Source organism: Oncorhynchus clarkii, chromosome 17 (assembly GCF_045791955.1).
Source record: "Oncorhynchus clarkii lewisi isolate Uvic-CL-2024 chromosome 17, UVic_Ocla_1.0, whole genome shotgun sequence".
Lineage (NCBI taxonomy): Eukaryota > Metazoa > Chordata > Actinopteri > Salmoniformes > Salmonidae > Oncorhynchus > Oncorhynchus clarkii.
The window spans coordinates 40,735,573-40,756,369 of record NC_092163.1 but is presented as its reverse complement, the minus strand read 5'-3'; the positions used below and the strand labels follow the sequence as shown (position 1 = coordinate 40,756,369).

Genomic DNA, 20,797 nt, shown 5'->3' with positions numbered 1-20,797 from the left:
TTTGAGCTAATATAAGAGTTACAGAAGTTCAATCAGTAGAACATTTGAGGTGCCAGTTCTCAGATTCGGTGAGCTCCTGCCCAAGTCGAGCACTGAACCTATAGTATGTCATGGAAAGAGCTGATGTTCCTAATGTTTTGTACACTCGGTGTAGAAACCTTTATTACAAATAACACAGGCAACAAGTAGCTTCTTACATGTGTGAATGACATTTTATTTGCATTGGTAGGTGAGGGAGAGATTGTCGAAGTGATCTTGAAGTTATTTTCTCATAGCCTATGAACATACTATTCTGCACACTAATATACCTGAGCTTGACGGTCTGGCTAAAAGAAAACAGTAACAAGGAAGAAAACACAAACCTTTGCCAGTAAACACACAGAGACAACATGCCCCTAATTTGTTTAAGAGGCTTGACCTTTGTCTTCCAAAAGAAGAAAACAATTATATTGTGTTTAAGGCAACCTTTTACTTGTCTGAAAATTACTAGTACACATTGTCAAATGAGCTCAATAACAATACACAGAAATAAAGTCTGTTTTTCATTGAAATGACATAGTTTCTATTGATTCTGATGGTGAATTATAAGCAGACTGCAGGTATAGAGTTAAAAACGTTGTACAGACAAATAATATTAGGGCACAGTTAGAATATAATTTTTCTGTCACAATGAAACTCCCCAATTCTCCCAAAACACTATCAATTGCTGTACGTGGACCTGGCACAGGGCAGAATGCTCTACACAAAGAAAGTTGTTCGTAGAGGTGTTGCAAGGTCATTTAAAAATCAATTGCAAAATAATTTTATGAAAATTAAAATATGTCCTTAGATTCTAGATATGAGCAAGCGCAGACAACATCTTTAGCTTCCAATGAGAATGACACTACTTTTTGGGGGGACAAAAATCACAATACTTTTCTTCAATAACACTTGGCATTTAGTTTTCGTTGAGCATTCCCGAGACAAATGCAACACGACAGTATCTGGGGGCAGAGGTGCAACAGGACAATACAATAATAAACAGGCACACAATTCAAGAGCAAGAAACTTTGCTGCTAAACATTTAAATGATATGTTATACATTCAACTATTTAAAAGCAATATTAAACTGGATATACAGAATCTCCAGACAAGCGCTAGCAAACCTGCATGTAGTGCCATAAGCACTGTAATTGTGGTGGCATTGGAGACAATGTATGCTTGAGCCATTTCAGGGAAGCAAGGCTTGAGACACTTATCTTTTCAAATATGCAATACAATTTGTATCTTTACAAGAATTTGTTTTGAGTCAAGTAGTTTATATCTGTAATATATTACAGAAATCATCCCATCATTGGAATGTAATTGCAAGGTAATGTACCACTTTTGTAGGTTTGATAAGATACTGTATTGCCAGGAAAAACTTTTTTTAAATAAAAGAACACTACAAACACCAACACCCGAATAGTTTGATATTTGTGAAACCGAAAAGTGAGGTTATGCAAATATTGCAAAATGATATATACATTTAATATAGACACAACACTTACGAAACAAAACTGAAAGCAGACTGACAACCTGTGTAAATCTCTTTTGATGCTATACATTTCCTTGTAGAGAACAACTAACCAACAAACACAATGTCAACACATGAAATGTTTGTTTTAAAGTTCAATAAGAAAATAATAATGATCATTATTAAATGAATATGGTAGCACCTTTTCAAGCCCCTTGCAGTCTTCTTGCACTTACTTACCCTCTCTGACACAGAGAAGAGCATTCAGTACATGTCCAATGTGACTATTCATTTCAGAAAAAGAGAAAGCATTATTTTTGTCCAGGAATCTGATTACTGTAACAAGATGAAATCAACACAAATTGCAGAAAGCAGCAATGGACAATAACTTATTATTATTATCATCATCATCATCATTATTATTAACTCATTATATTTCATTTATGCCCAAATTCACCACCTCTACTGGTAATAGCTCCACACACATCCACCCCAACCCTGCCTCAACAAATACAAAAAATGGTGAAAGAGCAACAACTTACTAACTAACATGAAGAGAGAGAGAAAGAAAGAAAGAGCGATAGACAGTAATGGCGCCCGTGCCCTCACTGAAGGGTGGAGGGGGTCAGTGGCTTGATTCGGAAGACAAAGATGTGAAGATGGGAGGCAATCTGGTTGCAAACACTGACACAGTAACGCACCAAGTCAACGAAAGACAGGATCTGCAGATGGAAAGCAGAAGAGGAGAAAATGAAGAGTCAGGAAACAAGATAACTTGATCAACACAACTGTACACAATGGATCCAGTGTGTAGATGGCTAGATGATGCAGAAGATAAAAGTATAAAAGGGTTTTGCGACTAGTTCCAAATAAACGTGGCAGTAGACTGAAAACACGTGCCTCTGAAAAATGCACAGTAAGTCTTTATACCTTTCAGAGTGAAATACAATTAGTGTTGGATATGATCAGACTAATGGTTCATTTCAAAGATACATGTTGTCATTAAAACACATGCTGCAGATTGCATGCCCTCATGCATTGTTGTTGCATAACTTCACCCTGGACTTGCTCAGATACTATAGACCTCTACGTCATGGAAATGTGCGAGTGTGTGTGTACTCACCAGCGCAATCCACAGCACCAGGTATTCATCAATAAAACTGTTGAAATACTGGTCCAGGAACAGCAGCCCTGGCCCCAGGAATGCTATATCATGGAGATGCATCTCACTCTTTGTCATATGTGCAACCTAAAACAAACAAGACACAGGCAACAGTCATGCTCCAATCAGCAAGCACATTTTCATTGATGACATTCATTTACGTCATAAACGTTCTTACATCCAAGCACATGTACACAGGATGCACAGGTATTGCATTACACCAATTAGCAGCGCGCCACACTTACAACTAATTTGTTGGTGATCTTGGCCGACACGAAGCCAAAGGCCAGGATATAAACACAGGGGTGCTTCTCAAACAACTGGATAGCTGACTTCTTATAGATCATCATGGCCAGTATTATTACTGAACCTATATGTAACACAGGAGATAGGACACTGGTTCCCTGGAGAAGAGAGGGAGAAAAGAGAGAGAGACTGTATAATCAACGACATTAATAGGCCACAATGGTACAGTATGTGAATGACATGAGAGTGCAGTTAGGGTGAAAGAAAACACACAGTAATGAATGCTGGTGTGTATAATCCACCATCACCTTAGGCCGAAACATTTGTGTTTTGTTTTCACCTTTCATTTATGCACTATGATTATTAAAACATCATGGTTCCCGAAACAAACATCTTTATTTTGCGTTCAAGCCTCAGTTTTTGGATTTATTCCTTTTTTTTTGACAGTGCGGGTCTCCATCTCTTCCAGTATTCTTATTTAGAATTCTACGCACTTGGAACAGACACTATTCAGTAGTAAGGACCTTAAAAGAACGCAGATGGCCTCATATAATTTGTGTACAACTAGGGGTCATAACATACAGTACCTCCCGAAGGAAAACATATAAAGTAATTACTTCCTTGTGACAAACACTGATATCGCTCCGCCAACTGAACTGAGATCAGGTCCAACATTTTTAACACACATCCTTCATTTCCTATGAAGCTAATAGATAGCTCCGTAAAATGGATGAAACCAGCACACAAGCACTTAGGCATCAAGCTAGCTTCACCATCTCTAGAAGGTACATGGTGAAGCCTACACAGTGATTGAGAACTACCTTGTGTCAGTGTTGGTGAAGGAATTTGGGAGAAGGACTGTCAAATTTCCCCTTCCCCATAGGCATTTCTGTAGATCTTAAAGGACTGGAAATATGTGAGCAATATGGAGAGAAAAAAATCTGAGTCTATCAGGGCAAGGAGTGACTACCATTAAGTTGATATGCCCATCTACATGAAGGTCAGGGACTAGGCTACAGGTCGATTTGGAATTGAGCGCGAGTGTCGACTTACTGCTATTGTGGATCCATTTTTGCCCTTACCTCCGGTAAATATAACCCGGAAGTAATTAGTGCAGGAAAAGATGGCGCCTAGGAAAGTGCAGATGGCTGGAACTATTTTCATCTGGATGTTTATGACTGGGATCTGTGGAGGTGACAGAGCAAGATATTATTCATTACAAAACAACAACCAGTCACCACCACTTGAGTGTTAAGTACATGAAAACAGCTCTGAACATTGTTAGTAAGATGGGTACTTGTCAGTAAAACTGTTTCATTACTCAAAGTGAAATTGCATTTACTATGGTAAGGAATCATACTGCACAAAGAATTAGAACAAACCAATGCAGGAAACTCCACCGTTATAATAGTAGTTACTGTTTCAGTTTCAACATTCAGTTATGCCATTCATTTCAATTACCAACAGACAATCAGTGGAAGTTTGAGCCAATCAGAATTACCAGTGACTGCCAGAAAGCGGATCCTCCCACAGCGGCCAGCAAATACATGATTATAATGAAGATTTGCACCTCAGTCACATCAATGCTGAGAGGAGCAGGCAGAGAGCAGAGGTTAGTCAGAAGTCATCAACTCTGTCCATAAGCACAGCGCCACACAGCTGCCCTATGGACCGTCCTCACCCCAAACACTGTCCCAACTGACCACAGCTCTCCCAACCAATCATGATGCACTAATAGCAAACATGTATCCTACCGTTCAAAAGTTTGGGGTGACTTAGAAATGTCCTTGCTTTTTAAAGAAAAGCTAATTTTTTGTCCATTAAAATAACATCAAATTGATCAGAAATACAGTGTAGACATTGTTAATGTTGTAAAGGACTATTGGAGCTGGAAACGGCAGAGTTTTTATGGAATATCTACATAGGCCTACAGAGGCCCATTAACAGCAACCATCACTCCTGTGTTCCAATGGCACGTTGTGTTAGCTAATCCAAGTTTATCATTTTGAAAGGCTAATTGATCATTAGAAAACCCTTTTGCAATTATGTTAGCACAGCTGAAAAATGTTGTTCTGATTAAAGAAGCAATAAAACTGGCCTTCTTTGGACTAGTTGAGTATCTGGAGCATCAGCATTTGTAGGTTCGATTACAGGCTCAAAATGTCCAGAAACAAAGAACTTTCTTCTGAAACTCGTCAGTCTATTCTTGTTCTGAGAAATGAAGGCTATTCCATGTGAGAAATTGCCAAGAAACCGAAGCTCTCAACTGAGCGAGAGGACAAGTACATTAGAGTGTCTAGTTTGAGAAACAGACGCCTCACAAGTCCTCAACTGGCAGCTTCATTAAATAGTACCCGCAAAAACACCAGTCTCAACGTCAACAGTGAAGAGGAGACTCCGGGATGCTGGCATTCAAGGCAGAGTTGCAAAGAAAAAGCCATATCTCAGACTGGTCAATAAAAAGAAAAGATTAAGATGGAAAAAAGAAAGACACTGGACAGAGGAAGATTGGAAAAATGTGTTATCGACAGACGAATCTAAGTTTGAGGTGCTCGGATCACAAAGAAGAACATTCTGGAGGAGTGCTTGACGCCATCTGTCAAGCATGGTGGAGGCAATGTGATGGTCTGGGTGTGCTTTGGTGGTGGTAAAGTGGGAGATTTGTACAGGATAAAAGGGATCTTTTATTTTGCAAAGCCATGCCATACCCTGTGGATGGAGCTTAATTGGAGTCAATTTCCTCCTACAACAGGACAATGACGCAAAGCACAGCTCCAAACTATGCAAGAACTATTTAGGGAAGAAGCAGTCAGCTGGTAGTCTGTCTATAATGGAGTGGCCAACACAGTCACCGGATCTCAACCCTATTGATCTGTTGTGGGAGCAGCTTGACCGTATCAGAAGTGCCCATCAGCCTCCCGGGTGGCGCAGTGGTCCAGGGCACTGCATCGCAGCGCTAGCTGTGCCACCAGAGACTCTGGGTTCGCGCCCAGGCTCTGTCGCAGCCTGCCGCGACCGGGAGGTCCGTGGGGCCTAGCGTTGTCTGGGTTAGGGAGGGTTTGGCCGGTAGGGATATCCTTGTCTCATTGCGCACCAGCGACTCCTGTGGCGGGCCGGGCGCAGTGCGCGCTTACCAAGGTCGCCAGGTGCACGGTGTTTCCTCCGACACATTGGTGTGGCTGGCTTCCGGGTTGGATGCGCGCTGTGTTAAGAAGCAGTGCGGCTTGGTTGGGTTGTGTTTCGGAGGATTTCGGCTTTCGACCTTTGTCTCTCCCGAGCCGGTACAGGAGTTGTAGCGATGAGACAAGATAGTAATTACTAACAATTGGATACCACGAAATTGGGGAGAAAAAGGGGGTAAAATGTATTTAAAAAAAAAAAAAATTATATATATATATATATAAACATAAAAGTGCCCATCAAGCCAATCCAACTTGTGGGAGGTGCTTCAGGAAGCTTGGGGTGAAATCTCTTCAGATTACCTCAACAAATTGACAACTAGAATGCCAAAGGTCTGCAAGGCTGTAATTGCTGCAAATGGAGGATTCTTTGACGAAAGCAAAGTTTGAAGGACACAATTATTATTTCAATTTAAAAAATCATTATTTATAACCTCGTCAACATCTTGACTATATTTCTTCTTCATTTCATGTATGTTTTCATGGAAAACAAGGACATTACCTTTGAACGGTGGTGTCTGTTTCAATATTCCTTCAGTAGCACTCCTCGTCACATGCTCCGTAAACAACAGGTGTGGACTAACAGTGAAATGCTTGCTTACGGGCCCTTCCCAACCATGCAGAAAGAAAATAGAGAAATAATAGAAAAGTAAAACCCGTAATAATAAAAGTAATAGCTACACAATGAGTAACGGTGGCTATATACAAGGACACCTGTACCGAGTCACTGCAGATAATATTTAACCAAATAGCTACCCAGACAAACTATACTGAACAAAATATAAAACGACACATGTAAAGTGTTGGTTCCATGTTTCATGAGCTGAAAAAAAAAAAAACATCCCAGAAATGTTCCATTCGCACAAAAAGATTTCTCTCAAATTTGGTGCACAAATTTGTTTACATCCCTGTTAATAAGCATTTCTCCTTTACCAAGGTAATCCATCCACCTGACAGGTGTGGCATATCAAGAAGCTGATTAAACATTGTGCTCCTTACACAGGTGCACCTTGTGCTGGGGACAATAAAAGGCCACTCTAAAATGTGCAGTTTTGTCACACAACACAATGCCACAGATGTCTCAAGTTTTGAGGGAGCGTGCAATTGGCATTCTGACTGCAGGAATGTCCACCAGAGCTGTTACAAGATCATTTAATGTTAATTTCTCTACCATAAGCCAACTCCAATGTTGTTTTAGAGAACCTGGCACTAAGTCCAACCAGCCTCACAACCACAGGTGGGGTTATGGTATGAGCAGGTTTAAGCTACGGACAACGAACACAATTGCATTTTATCGAGGGCAATTTGAATGCACAGAGTTACCGTGACGAGATCCTGAGGCCCATTGTCGTGCCATTCATCCGCCTCCATCACATCATGTTTCAGCATGATAATGCATGGTCCCATGTCGCAAGGATCTGTACACAATTGTCACAGTTCTTCCATGGCCTGCATACTCACCAGACATGTCACCACAGAGCATGTTTAGGATGCTCTGGATAGACAGCGCGTCCCAGTTCCCGCCAATATCCAGCAACTTCACACAGCCATTGAAGAGGAGTGGTACAACATTCCTAAGGCCACAATCAACAGCCTGATCAACTCTATGCAAAGGCGATGTGTTGCGCTGCATGAAGCAAATGGTGGTCACACCAGATACCGACTGGTTTTCTGATCCACGACATACCTTTTTTTAAAGGCATCGGTGACCACGTCATGTGAAATCCATAAAGTAGGGAATTCATTTATTTCAATTGACTGATTTCCTTATATGAACTGTAACTCAGTAAAATCTTTGAAATTGTTGCATGTTGCGTTTATTTTTTTGTTCAGTATAAATCTATTATTACTATTAACCCAGTTGTCTCCCAACTTCCTCTCCTCGGAGCGCAGACACACTCACATGCCAAAGCGCAGGGTGCCAGAGACGTAGGTCTGCCAGTGGGCACAGTAGAACATGAACATGCCAGCGAAACAGCAGAAGAACATCCAGTCAGGGTTGGTGCCCAGCTGCACTGCTATACTGGTGCCCAGGACCACAAACACTGAGATAGAGAGGAAATAGAAGCACAGATTCAATGAAATCCTAATAGGGCAAACCCACAGACACACAGAGGGGCAGCTGTACCTGTGGAGAGGGAGTCACAGCCGTGGTCAAACAGTTCGCCCAGTGGAGAGCTACTATTGGTTCGTCTGGCCTGCTTCCCGTCAATGGCATCCAATGACTGGTACACAAACAGGCCCACAGCACACAGAAGGTATGCCCACAGAGGTGCCTGAAGAAAAAGGAAGTCACAAAAATGGGGGACTTGGTGAATACTTATGACTTCCTTTCTCCCAATGGAAAAATATAACATGTTTGGTTATGGTAGGGTAATTTCCACAAGACATTTAGAAGTTGTGCTCTTTGAGAACCAGTGGGTATTATCGTCAATAGTGCATCATCTGACATAAAATATGATCTTCTGGCAGATGTAGGCTACAGCTACACAAAGGAGAGATGTTTGTGAACTTGTATAGTTTGTTTCCCTCTCAACAGCTTTGGAACACTGCAGAGCTTGGTCCTTCATTAGCCAATCAGCACGGAGAGAGTTTGACAGCATCATCAATGTCTGCCTTCATTTCCTGTTCTGTACTCAGTGGGTCTATGATGAGCTGACAGCAGCTTATACATGGACTAAAACCAACTGGAATATGACACGGCCTACAATTTACAGGCTTGCCAATCTGGCATTCATATAAATAACCCTGTTATTGCAGAGTATCACAATCTGGCTCATACCCCGATAAATTACACTTTAAAAAAATTAATTCAGGCCCTCTCACCAAAAACAGGGATATGGGGAGTGGGAAGGGGTTTGCGAAAGGAAAGTTTGTGCATGGGGGATGTTGAAAAGTAGAGCAGGGTGGAAAGATCTCCCGACTGCCTCATTGTTCTCATGAAACATGTGATTAGGAATTAAAAATGGCATGAGAAATCTAACAAGGGCTGTGAAACTAAGAGCCCCTAGAGCAAGTATACTTTCTGTTCAAACACGACATGGTGAGAAACTCAGCAAAAGAGAACATGACACCGTGTATCAGCTTTACTGTTTACTCATTACGCCTGGCATTTTCAGTCATTCAGAAAACGCTCTTATCCAGAGCGACTTACAGAAAGCAATGAGTGCATCGATTTTCATATTGGTCCCCCGGTGGGAATAGAACCCACAACCCTGGCGTTGCAAGCGTCATGCTCTACCAACTGAGCCACACGGGACCCACATAGACTCCTCTAGAGCACTAATACACCCACAGCCACGGGGCAGTCTGTCCTTAACGATCCTGACCTGGGCCATCAGAAAACAGGACACTGACTACTGCAGCATGTTAAGTAAATACCATTTTCTCTGGGCTGTGAAACAGTGCTGCCACTAATGTTTTAGCATCCTGTTAACATAACTATGACCTGTGATGACATGTGTCGAATCATGCTTACAACAATGAGTATGGACATAAAAAAAATATTTAAAAATACATTTGAGCATGGACATTGTAAAGGCAATATAATTAGGACGTCTGTACATAGTCACCTCTCCCTCTAGCTAGTACCCTACCAAGCCTGTCTTCTCTGTACTAAACTCAACTGAAGTCCCTCTTCTCTTTGTCTCACTCTCCCCAGTTTCTCCACATTGTGAGCATACAGTACATGCACGCAGAGCCATTTCTCAACCTTTGTCCTAAAAAAAGAAACAGGAAGAGGAGGAGAACTAGAGACAGAGCACTATTTATAGAAAGGGACAACAAAGTTACGCCCTGCAGATCCTCCTAATTACACCCCTAACTAACTACTCTAACCCACATTTTAGCTGCTGCCTGTTAAGGCCGTAGTCTGCTTTAGCAGCACAGGGGAAGTCAGGTGACACTAAAGCTCTTCAATCCTGCCTTCTGGAAACTCACAGGGTGTGCAGGCTTTTTTTTCCATCAAAGCACTGGATTCAACTAATCGACAAATTATCAAACCCTTGATCATTTGAATCAGGTGTGTTACGGCTGGGCAGGAACAGAAACCTGCACGGCCTATGGGCTTCCAGGACCAGGGAAGAATAACACCGGCATTTAAAGAGACCCCTAAGATGAGGCCATGTTGTGCCTTGCAGATAACGCTCGGCCTACTTTTGGAAGTTATTTGTGGATTCAATTCAACGGTCAAATATACAGTCAGCTGCTAGCTGGGAAAGCTGGAATTCCTATCAATATTATAGGCTTAATACATGTTTTCTTCAATGGTTAGACTGGTCTTTCTATGATAAAATAAGTAGAGACTAAGTCCAGTCCACACTAGTGTTGTGGAACTGAACTTGTAGGAAAACAGCCAGAGCTAAACCCACAAAGCACATGGTGGTCTATGGACGAACAAAATGCATTATACTGCATTGGGCTGTTTGGTAATGGCTCTTGTATACAAAGTATTCGTTTGAATGTAATCTAATTCCATGTACTTTGAAGTCTGATGTCACCAATTATATTCCCTTGTGGGAAGTTACTGTAGGCTTTCGGTTCTAGAGGGGAACTACTAAGCTTAACAGTTTGCATGTTTTGCTGTGTCCTCTCCATTCCCTGTCCTTAGCATGCACTCATCTCTGTTGTGGTGCTGGTGTGGCGTGTGGGCCGGGAAGGGGGCTGGGGGACGTGGAATCAGGTGCAGACTAGCTGTATGAGCTATGGGCACGAGGTGTTCATCCAGAACAGAAAGAGTGAGCTATACCAAAACTCTCCTCGACAGCAGAGAGGGGAAACAGACAAAGAGACCATGAAAACTGTTGCTAATAGAAGAAAAAAAACATTGAGATGAAACAACTGTCTGTCTGTCTGTCTGTGCAGGTAAATACCATACGGTAGCATTTTACTTGAACCCTCAAACTGTACCTGTCCAGGGGACTAAGCCAGGCAGTGTATAACCAACCAGTTCAGTGGCTGTGGGGCAGTACAGTAGTACGTACACACTACCTGGACAGGTGCCATATTGTTGCCATTGTTACCTGCTCAGTGGCGGTGGGGCAGTAGTAGACCAGCACCAGGGTGGTGAATACGTTGGTGGCCAGGCCCACGATGGTGATGAGGTTGGGGGCGATCCAGGCTGGCACACGGCCCACCAGCCACTCCCAGTAGCGCTGCATCAGGGGCTCCAGCAGGGAGCGACCTGCACTGCTGTACCTGTAGAGGGGGAACGAGTGGAGTATCCCAGAAAGAAGGTTTAACAAATTCAAGATTCCCTGAACATATTCGGCTTCTTTTAACCAGGTTCCGGGAACGGCTGCTTCTCGTTTAAGTTACTAGGCGAAGCGAAGCGCAGATTGGTTGAGTCAAAAGACCTAGACTGTGAAATATTGTTCTCGAACAAGAAACAACTGTAACACAACGAATACGTTCCCATATTTACCCAAAAAGTAATACACCGACCGCCGCAAAAGCCAGAGTGAGCCTGGCAGAAAATTGCAGACCGATTCCATGCGTAAGTGAAATGGCACAATTCCAATATGTAATAGGCCGAACTTATACACACGGGTGATTAGTAATAACGCTTTCACTTTACAGAGCACTTTTATGGCAACGCGGGTGATCTTACATGTTAAGGCTATAACCTAACATGTAAGTTGTAGATGCCTGTGTCACAATGGCAGTGGTAGGCCCATTCCATATCCTGTTGGAGGAATAATAATTGATTGACTACAGAGTGCTTTTCATGACAACACGGGCAACAATGTGTTCTGTTTAGTTGTAACTATAAACTATCAAAATAAAGAAAGTCGCACACTCCGTGTATAATCTCCCAGCAATTTAATGGGTATTTACCAACGTTTCGGCATCACTGTGCCTTCCTCAGGGTAATGTCATGAATACTTGAACCAGGTTATGTAGACACACAGTGCAATTAGTGCCCCCAATTGAATTGAATGACTGTTTCGGGAAATGATTTGGTTTGGTGAAAATGCAGGCGACAGTGTGTTTATACTTAATAAGATTGTATATTCACGTAGTCTCCGTCATTTGGTCCAGAGGGTCTTTGAAAGGGGGATATGTGTCCCATCTATAGCGTCAATCACGTTTGGAAAATCTGCGAGATGAATTAGTCAATTTTCTACTTTTTATCATGTTGCCTAGACTGATTCATTTGAGATTAGCAAAGTATCGCTGGCAGTCAACTGACTGCAGCCTACTCTTCCTGCAATCCTGTAAAAGTCGTACTTGACTATATGGACAGCTTGATGGCCAGGGAATGCAGCAAAGACTTTAAAAATATATATATATTCAATGCGAAGCAGAATCTTCTTATGGCTCTACACACATTTGCCTTGCCAAATTGTTCAGAATTCCCCACATTGTACAGGAAACTTACAGTGGGTTGAGTATGTTGGCCAGCTACACACTGAGTGGACAAAACAGTAGGAACACCTGCTCTTTTCATGACATAGACGGATCAGCCTAATCCAGGTGAAAGCTATGATCCCTTATTGAGGTCACTTGTTAAATTCTCTTCAATCAGTGTAGCTGAAGGAGAGGAGACCAGTTAAATGATTTTTAAGCCTTGAGACAATTGAAACGTGGATTGTGTGTGTGTGCGCCATTCAGAGGGTGAATGGGAAAGACAAAATATTTAAGTGCCTTTGAACGAGGTATGGTAGTAGGTGCCAGGGAGCACCGGTTTGAGTAAAGAACTGCAACGCTTCTGGGTTTTCACGCTCAACAGTTTCCCGTGTTTATCAAGAATGGTCCACCACCCAAAGGACAGCCAGCTAACATGACAACTGTGGGAAGCATCATATCAAATTTTATTGGTCACAGACATGTGTTTAGCAGATGTTATTGTGGGTGTAGCGAAATGCTTGCGTTTCTAGCTCCGATAGTGCAGTAATATCTAACAATATCTAGCATCCCTGTGGAATGCTTGACACCGACAAATTGAGGCTGTTCTGAGGGCAAAAGGTGGTGCAACTCAATATTAGGAAGATGTTCCTAACGTTTTGTACACTCAGTGTATGATTGTTTGTGCGGAAAAACAATAACATTCCAAAATAAAATCTTCTGAATGATCTAAAGGATGTATTCGAGATCCAATCATTTGTTCCCTTTGTAATGCTCGGCAAACAATGCAGGCTCCGATGTAAATTGGATTTTCCGCAAAGGGACAGGCCATACACGTGCAACACAGCATCCCTAACCTAGCCCACAATGTCTGCTGTGTGGATCAAGCAGTTAACAAGTGGAGCAGTCCTTGAAAGAGTAAGATTTCAGCGAGACAACTCAAAGGCACAATCCATTAACGCCAAGATAATGGAAGATAATGGAATGGAATGGAATTTATTGCCCAATCAACCGTTCTCTGTCGTGGATGATGTTGGCTTTCGCCGACTGGTCGAGCACCTCGAGCCCCCAGTACACACTACCAAGTAGGCACTATTTTTCAGATGTTGCCCTACCGGAGTTACACAGTATTGTTGAAAACGCACATCCATGAGCTACTTGCTATGGGCATCACTGCTATTAGCTTCCCGCCATCCCGACCGTTTGGACCAGCGATGTCAGCCCCATGAGTATGCCGAGTCTGACAGCACAGTGGGTCGACGAGGATTTCCTACTGAGGAAAGCCGTAATACATACTCAAGAATGTTCTGGTTCTCATACCGCTGCTGCCATTTCAATGGCATTTGCGAACATGTTTGAAACTTGGCAACATGAACACACCTCTAGCTCCATTCAAACAACTGACTGGAGAAATAATCTCATCAACTGTGTCTGCAGCAGACGTGATACCCTCTGTCATGGCATTGAAACGCCTGCTCAACAAAACTGCAGACAGACCGTGGGGTTAAGTTGGAAGAGTACTCTACTAGAGACAGTGAACAAGCGATTCGGTGGCATTCTCTCTGAGCCTCTTTACTGTGTCGCCACCATGCTCGATGCTAGGTACAAGGACCGCTACTCCGATGCAGACAAGAAACAGGGTTTACGTGAAATGTTACATACACAGCTGGACAAGATGATAACGGACACAGTGACAGTGCGCACCGAGGAAGAGAGGCCACGGACAGACAGAGCTGAAACGTGACATGTATGATGAAATCCTGGTTGAGAATGAAACAACAGAACAAATGTACAACGAAACAGCAAGTAAGTGAAAGAAATAGGTTTTGATTATGTTTTACTGGTAATGGGGACATATGTAAATGCCAACGAAATAACTTTTGGGTCAGTGTGTGTTTCAACTATTTAACTGTACTTAAAAGGCTGCTAAAATGTAAAAATATCGCAAGGAAAATATCGGATATCGGTATCGGACAAAAATGTAATATCGGTGCATCCCTAGTTTGATGTAATGACATGTATAAAACACATATGATCATCGGATCAAAGGTAAATATTAGATTCTTCTATCACAGTACCTGTGTTCCTCCAGTCTCTTCAGCTGGTGGCGGTTGAGCGGGGGAGACGGCAGTTCAATCAGTCTGCGCAGGGCTCCAGGGGCCAGGCAGCAGGCTGTCTCCATGCCCACACCCTGCCTAGGATCCCTCTCCCTGAGTGTGCCTCGGCATGTCCGAAAACCCCCCTGCTGCTGCTGGTACCCGGTGACGTTCATGGCCCTGCTATTGCTGTGCCCTCTGCCTCCCCCCCGCCGCTCTCTGGGGCTGGGGATCCACAATGGGGCCGCACACTGAAGGGTGGAAGAGGAGAGAACAGGTAAATGTGAGGTTGGCTTTACATGTAGGCTAGGTGCTGAAATGGGACTTGGGAGTTCAGTTTGCTCTAGTAGTCCTCTCTTGCCAGTTGCTTCTTAACTGTTTTACTGAACTAATTTCATTTCACGTAAGTTCTCATTTGAGTGAAAGTGAGCGAAAGGAAGGAAGGATGTGGTGGAATAGCTAGAAAAAGGGTTGAGAATGAAAGTGAGAATAAGAAATGAACCCTAGGACCCCGCTGTGTTATCTATTGCCATACGCACACAAGTGCACGAGTACGTTCCTCTTCACCAGTTCTGAGTTACAAAACACTGTGCAGCCACAGTCTTAAAGACGTGATGGGGCAGGATATGGCAGGTCCTGCCGTCACACTCCACTAAACATGAAGCTTCTCAAACAAATCTTAGCCCATAGAGATCCTATTAAATTACAAGAGGGGCTATGTCATTAACCGTCAATGTTCCAGAATGGCCAGAATGGAGGTAAAAATGGACCCATATTGGCCAGGGAGAATTACAAACCAGTCTAATTGGAATGAATGGCAGTAGAGACATAATCCCGATTTTACTTATGCAGGAAAATAAAAGTAAGACATATGTTATACTTACATGCTGATCACTCCGCTTGAGTCGTGTGCGCGAGCTTTGCAAAATAAATGTATACATACGTTATTCAATCATTGCACCCACACTGCTTGCCACGCCAACAAGTGTCTGCATTACCAAGTGCTAAAATAGAAGTCAGTTCTATTTGTGATGCTGAACACGGTGCAAGTCCTGCCTCTCCCATCTCCTCATTGGTTTATAGAGGCAGACACCCACGTGGCATCTCCTCATTGGTTATACCCATGTGGGTGATTGAAAGATGAACTTAGGTCGGTCATGGAAATACTATGAAAGTTAGATGCCAATCGCCATATAAAGTCCAAAGAAGAAAAAGCCTGGAAGGAGGAGAGATGACTAGAAACAATTTGTTTGACCATTTTATGTGTGGAATAATTGTCAGAGTAGAGGACCTTGTGCATTTCAGGTAAAATAACAACTCAACATTTATATCCCAGGGCAAATTAGCTAGCAACTGCAATCTAGCAAGCTAAATTGCCATAAAATGTTTAATGCTTTCGACCTGTCACCAAATTTATATAATTGGTTCAGAGTTTGTTTTGATATTTCAACCTGCGTGTCGTGATCGCGTTTGGTGGGGGGGGGGGACAAAATACATTTCTGCACGATGGCGCACATCCATTCTGGGCATGGTGTAAAGCAATAAAGCCCAACGGGGCGTGGTATATGGTGCAACGCGGAGTGCCTTGACACATCCCTTAGCCGTGGTATATTGGCTATAAATCACAAACTCCCCGAGGTGTCTTATTACTATTATAAACTGGTTACCAATGTAATTAGAGCAGCTAAAATAAATGTTTTGTCGTACTCGTGGAATACGGTCTGATTTACCATGGCTGTCAGGCAATCAGCATTCAGGGCTCAAACCACCCAGTTTATAACATAACTTACGTAATATAATTATTGTCAAGCTAAAATAGTCATATAGTTATAAATACAGTTTATACAGGTTTTATGCACATTTTCAGTATAAATCACCCTTTAAAATATATTATTTGACACAATATCTTATCACAGCACTGGCAAACTATGGTTGACTAACTCCCTGAATAAAATGGCTGACCTTTATCCCATCATAAGAAGGTTCATTTCCATTCTAGTATTCTTATTCTGTGTCTTAGCCACTGAGAATGCCGGCCCATATCATTGGAGAGTCACAACTTGCACAAAGTAACCACAGAAATCCTCTACAACAGTGGACCCTAAAGTTTTGGAAAGTGGTCAGACCCACTGACCAAAGATTTCTAAAACAACGTGGGCCAATGTGCAATTTTGCAGACCACGCATGCATCAGTCAGTTTCTCCATTAGACAACTTGTTGTTTAAAGCAAAGCAGCAAATGTAACGTTATCTGATGCAGAAACAGTCAGTCAGACCCCAGGTCATTCTCAACAGGCTAGCTTCCACTTGCAACATTAGCACCTACAGTACCAGGCAAAAGTTCGGACACAACTACTCATTCAAGGGTTTTTCTTTATTTTTCTACATTGTAGAATGATAGAGAATACATCAAAACTATGAAAAAACACATGGAATAATCTAGTAACCAAAAAAAAGTGTTAAACAAATCAAAATATATTTTATATTTGAGAATCTTCAAAATCGCCACCCTTTGCCTTGATGACAGCTTTGCACACTCTTGGCATTCTCTCAACGAGCTTCATGTGTGGTAGTCACCTGGAAAGCACTTCAATTAACAGGTGTGCCTTTGTTAAAAGTTAATTTGTGGAATTTCTTTCCTTCTTAATGTGTTGGAGCCAATCAGTTGTGTTGTGACAAGGTAGAGGTGGTATACAGAATATAGCCCTATTTGGTAAAAGACCAAGTCCATATTATGGCAAGACCAGCTCAAATAAGCAAAGAGAAACAACAGTCCATCATTACTTTAAGACATGGTCAGTCAATCAGGAAAATTTCAAGAACTTTGAAAGTTTCTTTAAGTGCAGTCGCAAAAACCACCAAGCGCTATGATGAAACTGGCACTCATGAGGATATGTTCATTAGAGTTACCAGCCTCAGAAATTGCAGCCCAAATAAATGCTTCACAGAGTTCAAGTAACAGACATCTCAACATCAACTGTTCAGAGGAGAATGGGTGAAACAGGACTTTATGGTCAAATTGCTGCAAAGAAACCACTACTAAAGGACACCAATAATAAGAAGGGACTTGCTTGGAACAAGAAACGAGCAATGGACATTAGACCGGTGGAAATCTGTCCTTTGGTCTGATGAGTCCAAAATTAAGATTTTTGGTTCCAATGTCTTTGTGAGACGCAAAGTAAGTGAACGAATGATCTTTGCATGCGTGATTCCCACCGTGAAGCATGGAGGAGGAGGTGTGATGGTGCTTTGCTGGTGACGCTGTCATGATTTACTTAGAATTCAAATCACACTTAACCAGCATGGCTACCACAGCATTCTGCAGCGATACGCCATCCCATCTGGTTTGCGCTTATTGGGACTATCATTTGTTTTCAACAGGACAATGACCCAACACACCTCCAGGCTGTGTAAGGGCTATTTGACCAAGAAGGAGAGTGATGGAGTGCTGCATCAGATGACCTGGACTCCACAATCACCTGACCTCAACCCAATTGAGATGGTTTGGGATGAGTTGAACCACAGAGTGAAGGAAAAGCAGCCAACAAGTGCTCAGCATATGTGGGTACTCTTTCAAGACTGTTGGAAAAGCATTCCAGGTGAAGCTGGTTGAGAGAATGCCAAGTGTGCAAAGCGTGACTACTTTGAAGAATATCAAATATATTTTGATTTGTTTAACACTTTTTTGATGACTACATATGATTTCATGTGTTATTTAATAGTTTAGATGTCTTATCTATTATTCTACAATGTAGAAAATAGTAAAAAATAGAGAAACTCTTGAATGAGTAGGTGTCCAAACTTTTGACTGGTACAGTATATCAGTCAAAAAGTAATGCAAAGAAACTGAGTTTGATACTCACATCAATGCATTTAAAAGGGAAGATTGATGGGAATGAAGAGCAATCATATGCAATACAACTGTGTTACAACTCTTAAACCAGTCTAGGAGCTGCTAGTGGTTTCTCTGCTGTCCCACTAAATGACAGGCACTTACAAAAAAATATATATATATATATTTATGACTGGCAGGCAGTCTGGAACGGTGGCATCCCGGCTAAAACTGGCTAGCTAGCTAACTACAACACTAGCAAATGACAACATGACACAAAGCTATTTCACATAATTTCCCTCGGTTAATTTACAATGTAACTGTCAATGTTTCCCCAGCCGATCTCTAGAAATCCATCCGTGAATTTGCCACTGCTGTACAAAAAAAAATGCACCCTTCCCCCACCATCACAATGACAGCTAGCTGACGACAGTAGCTAGCAGTTTGCCAAGGAGCCACTGACCTGGCGAGTAAACAGGACAGCAGGGTGTCGAGGCACTTCACAGTGCGTTGAATGACTTACCCGTTGGTAAGGATCGTAGCAGCAGTCTTACAGTTTACGGCGTATAAAGAGTGGGAAAGTCCTCAGCGAACGTTACGACAGCCAGGATTCACAACACGTCGGGTTCCACTCCAATGTCCGAATGGGGTCCGTGCTATCCGGGATCCTTGGGAAGTCCCTACCCCATGAAGTTGAAATGGAAAGAGGGTAAGGGTTAAGGGTGGGGATATCCCAAGGATTCCGGATAGCACTGACCGTCCCACTGGATAGCTGATCCTAACATTAGCTAGTGATGGGTCGTTCTTTTTGAACGGATCTTTTTGGTCGGAACCCGAATCGCATCGGTGAAAACCAGAAAGCGACGTTTATTTGGCTCCCTGATTTACATACAGCTTCTACTGATTTAATTTATTTTTTTTTGCTCAAAACAACGATTACCTGCAGATATATTACAAAATAATTATACAAATGAGGGTGAATCCTCTTGCAGGATTCACTGCAGAAACAATAAATAGTTAGGAGAGTGCTTCATTCTGGTCCTCTTGCAGGATTCACTGCAGAAACAATAAATAGTTAGGAGAGTGCTTCATTCTGGTCTAAACTCATTTTTGCAGTGCATTAAAAAGAAACTTGTTTTTTTCCTTTTCTTTTTTACAGGTGATCTAATAATTTGTCCAGGTAAAAAAGTAATAATATGCTCTTTTCACGATCTGGCAGATATGGTACCCTACTTTGTGGCTTTGCATTGGAGATTTGCAATTTTTCCTTGGTTCAATATCGACTTTTAAGCATTTTGAACAAAGTCATTTGGGAGCAAACTGGAATACTTGGGACGTCCCTGTCCCCCATTGAAATTTAAATGTAAAATGGGTTGGGTTAGCGTAGGGACGTCCCAAGGATTCCAGATAGCACTAGCCGGGACTGGCTAGCTGATGCTAAAATTAGCTGCTGTCAGAAAATGCAATCTGGGATCCTTGGGATCCCCATTTACGTTGACATTTAAAATGGGTTAAGGTTAGGGTTTAGGATTATGGACGTCCCAAATGATCTCTGATAGCAATAACCGTCAGAAAAACACCGGTCACTTCCGTTGCAGTCGAGGACCTCAGCGCGAGGTGCGTTCAAGAGCATAAATTCAAACCTGTATTTTTGAATTTGTGTGAAAAGACAGCATTTACAAATAATGTCAGATGGAATAGTGGCGTGTCTCATATATCTGCTGAGATATGTGCTTGATTTAACAGCTACTAATTTGCGTCCAAACAAAATTGTCTTTCAAGGTTGCTTAGCGCAGAAGTATAGGACATCACTGCCACCTAGTGTACATCTACGTTAAAGTAACTATCCAGTGTTTCCAGATGTTTATGAAGTACGGTCTATAATTCATTGCAATATGAGATAAATGGTTTTCCTTACAATTTTTTATTTGGTGTGGGTGTATTTTTATTTTTTGATCCCCTTTAGCCAACGCCAATGGAAACAGCTAGACTTACTGCGGTCCGACACAACGAAAAAGACATTACAGACAAAACACTTTACAATTGACCCACATTTAAAAAACATGTACATGTAGTGTGTGTGCATCTATCAGTTATACATACATGTCAGTACATACACTCAACAAGCAGGTCACATGGGGGGAGAGGCATTGTGCCGTGAGGTGTTGCTTTATTTTTTTTAACCAGTTTTGCTGTTCACTTGCGCTATATGAGATGGAAGGGTGTTCCAGGCACTCATGGCTCTGTATAATACTGTAAGTTACCTTGAATTGGTTCTGTACCTGGGGGCTGTGATAAGACCCCTGGTAGCATGTCTGGTGGGGTAAGTGTGTGTGTCAGTCTTGTATGTAAGTTGTCTCAGCAAACCATTTGGAATTTCCAACACAATAAAGTTTCTTATAGAAACATGAAGTGACGCAGTCAGTCTTTCTTCAACTCTTAG

At 42.2% G+C, this 20,797-nt stretch overlaps 1 protein-coding gene and 1 non-coding gene across 5 annotated transcripts; both read right to left on the bottom strand.

The window, feature by feature from the left end:
- Positions 1–190: 190 nt before the first annotated feature.
- LOC139370799 (choline/ethanolaminephosphotransferase 1-like) lies at positions 191–19,140 on the bottom strand. 4 transcript variants are annotated; one of them, XM_071110574.1, is made up of 11 exons: positions 18,878–19,031; positions 15,408–15,441; positions 14,506–14,774; positions 11,104–11,278; positions 8,211–8,358; positions 7,986–8,127; positions 4,405–4,489; positions 3,957–4,088; positions 2,903–3,061; positions 2,619–2,744; positions 191–2,217 (listed from the first exon to the last, which is right to left on the bottom strand). In XM_071110574.1, the coding sequence occupies exons 3-11, from the start codon at positions 14,697–14,699 to the stop codon at positions 2,101–2,103; spliced, it is 1,278 nt and encodes a 425-aa protein (XP_070966675.1). In that variant the 5' UTR covers positions 14,700–14,774; positions 15,408–15,441; positions 18,878–19,031; the 3' UTR covers positions 191–2,100. The 4 variants fall into 4 exon arrangements, with proteins under 4 accessions (XP_070966675.1, XP_070966673.1, XP_070966674.1 ...); XM_071110572.1 differs by lacking the exon at positions 15,408–15,441 and having other exon boundaries at positions 18,878–19,140; XM_071110573.1 differs by lacking the exon at positions 15,408–15,441 and having other exon boundaries at positions 18,818–19,031.
- trnaa-ugc (transfer RNA alanine (anticodon UGC)) lies at positions 9,269–9,341 on the bottom strand. The gene has a single exon. It is a non-coding gene; the product is annotated as a tRNA-Ala (tRNA).
- Positions 19,141–20,797: the final 1,657 nt, after the last annotated feature.

Excerpts from the sequence above, each read along its gene's own strand:
- LOC139370799 (XM_071110571.1), bottom strand. The coding sequence starts at position 15,464 with ATGTATACATTTATTTTGCAAAGCTCGCGCACACGACTCAAGCGGAGT. Across the intron at positions 8,359-11,103 it reads GCCCCACCGCCACTGAGCAG|GCACCTCTGTGGGCATACCT; the intron begins GTAACAATGGCA and ends CTTTTTCTTCAG. Across the intron at positions 3,062-3,956 it reads AAAATGGATCCACAATAGCA|GGAACCAGTGTCCTATCTCC; the intron begins GTAAGTCGACAC and ends TCTCTTCTCCAG.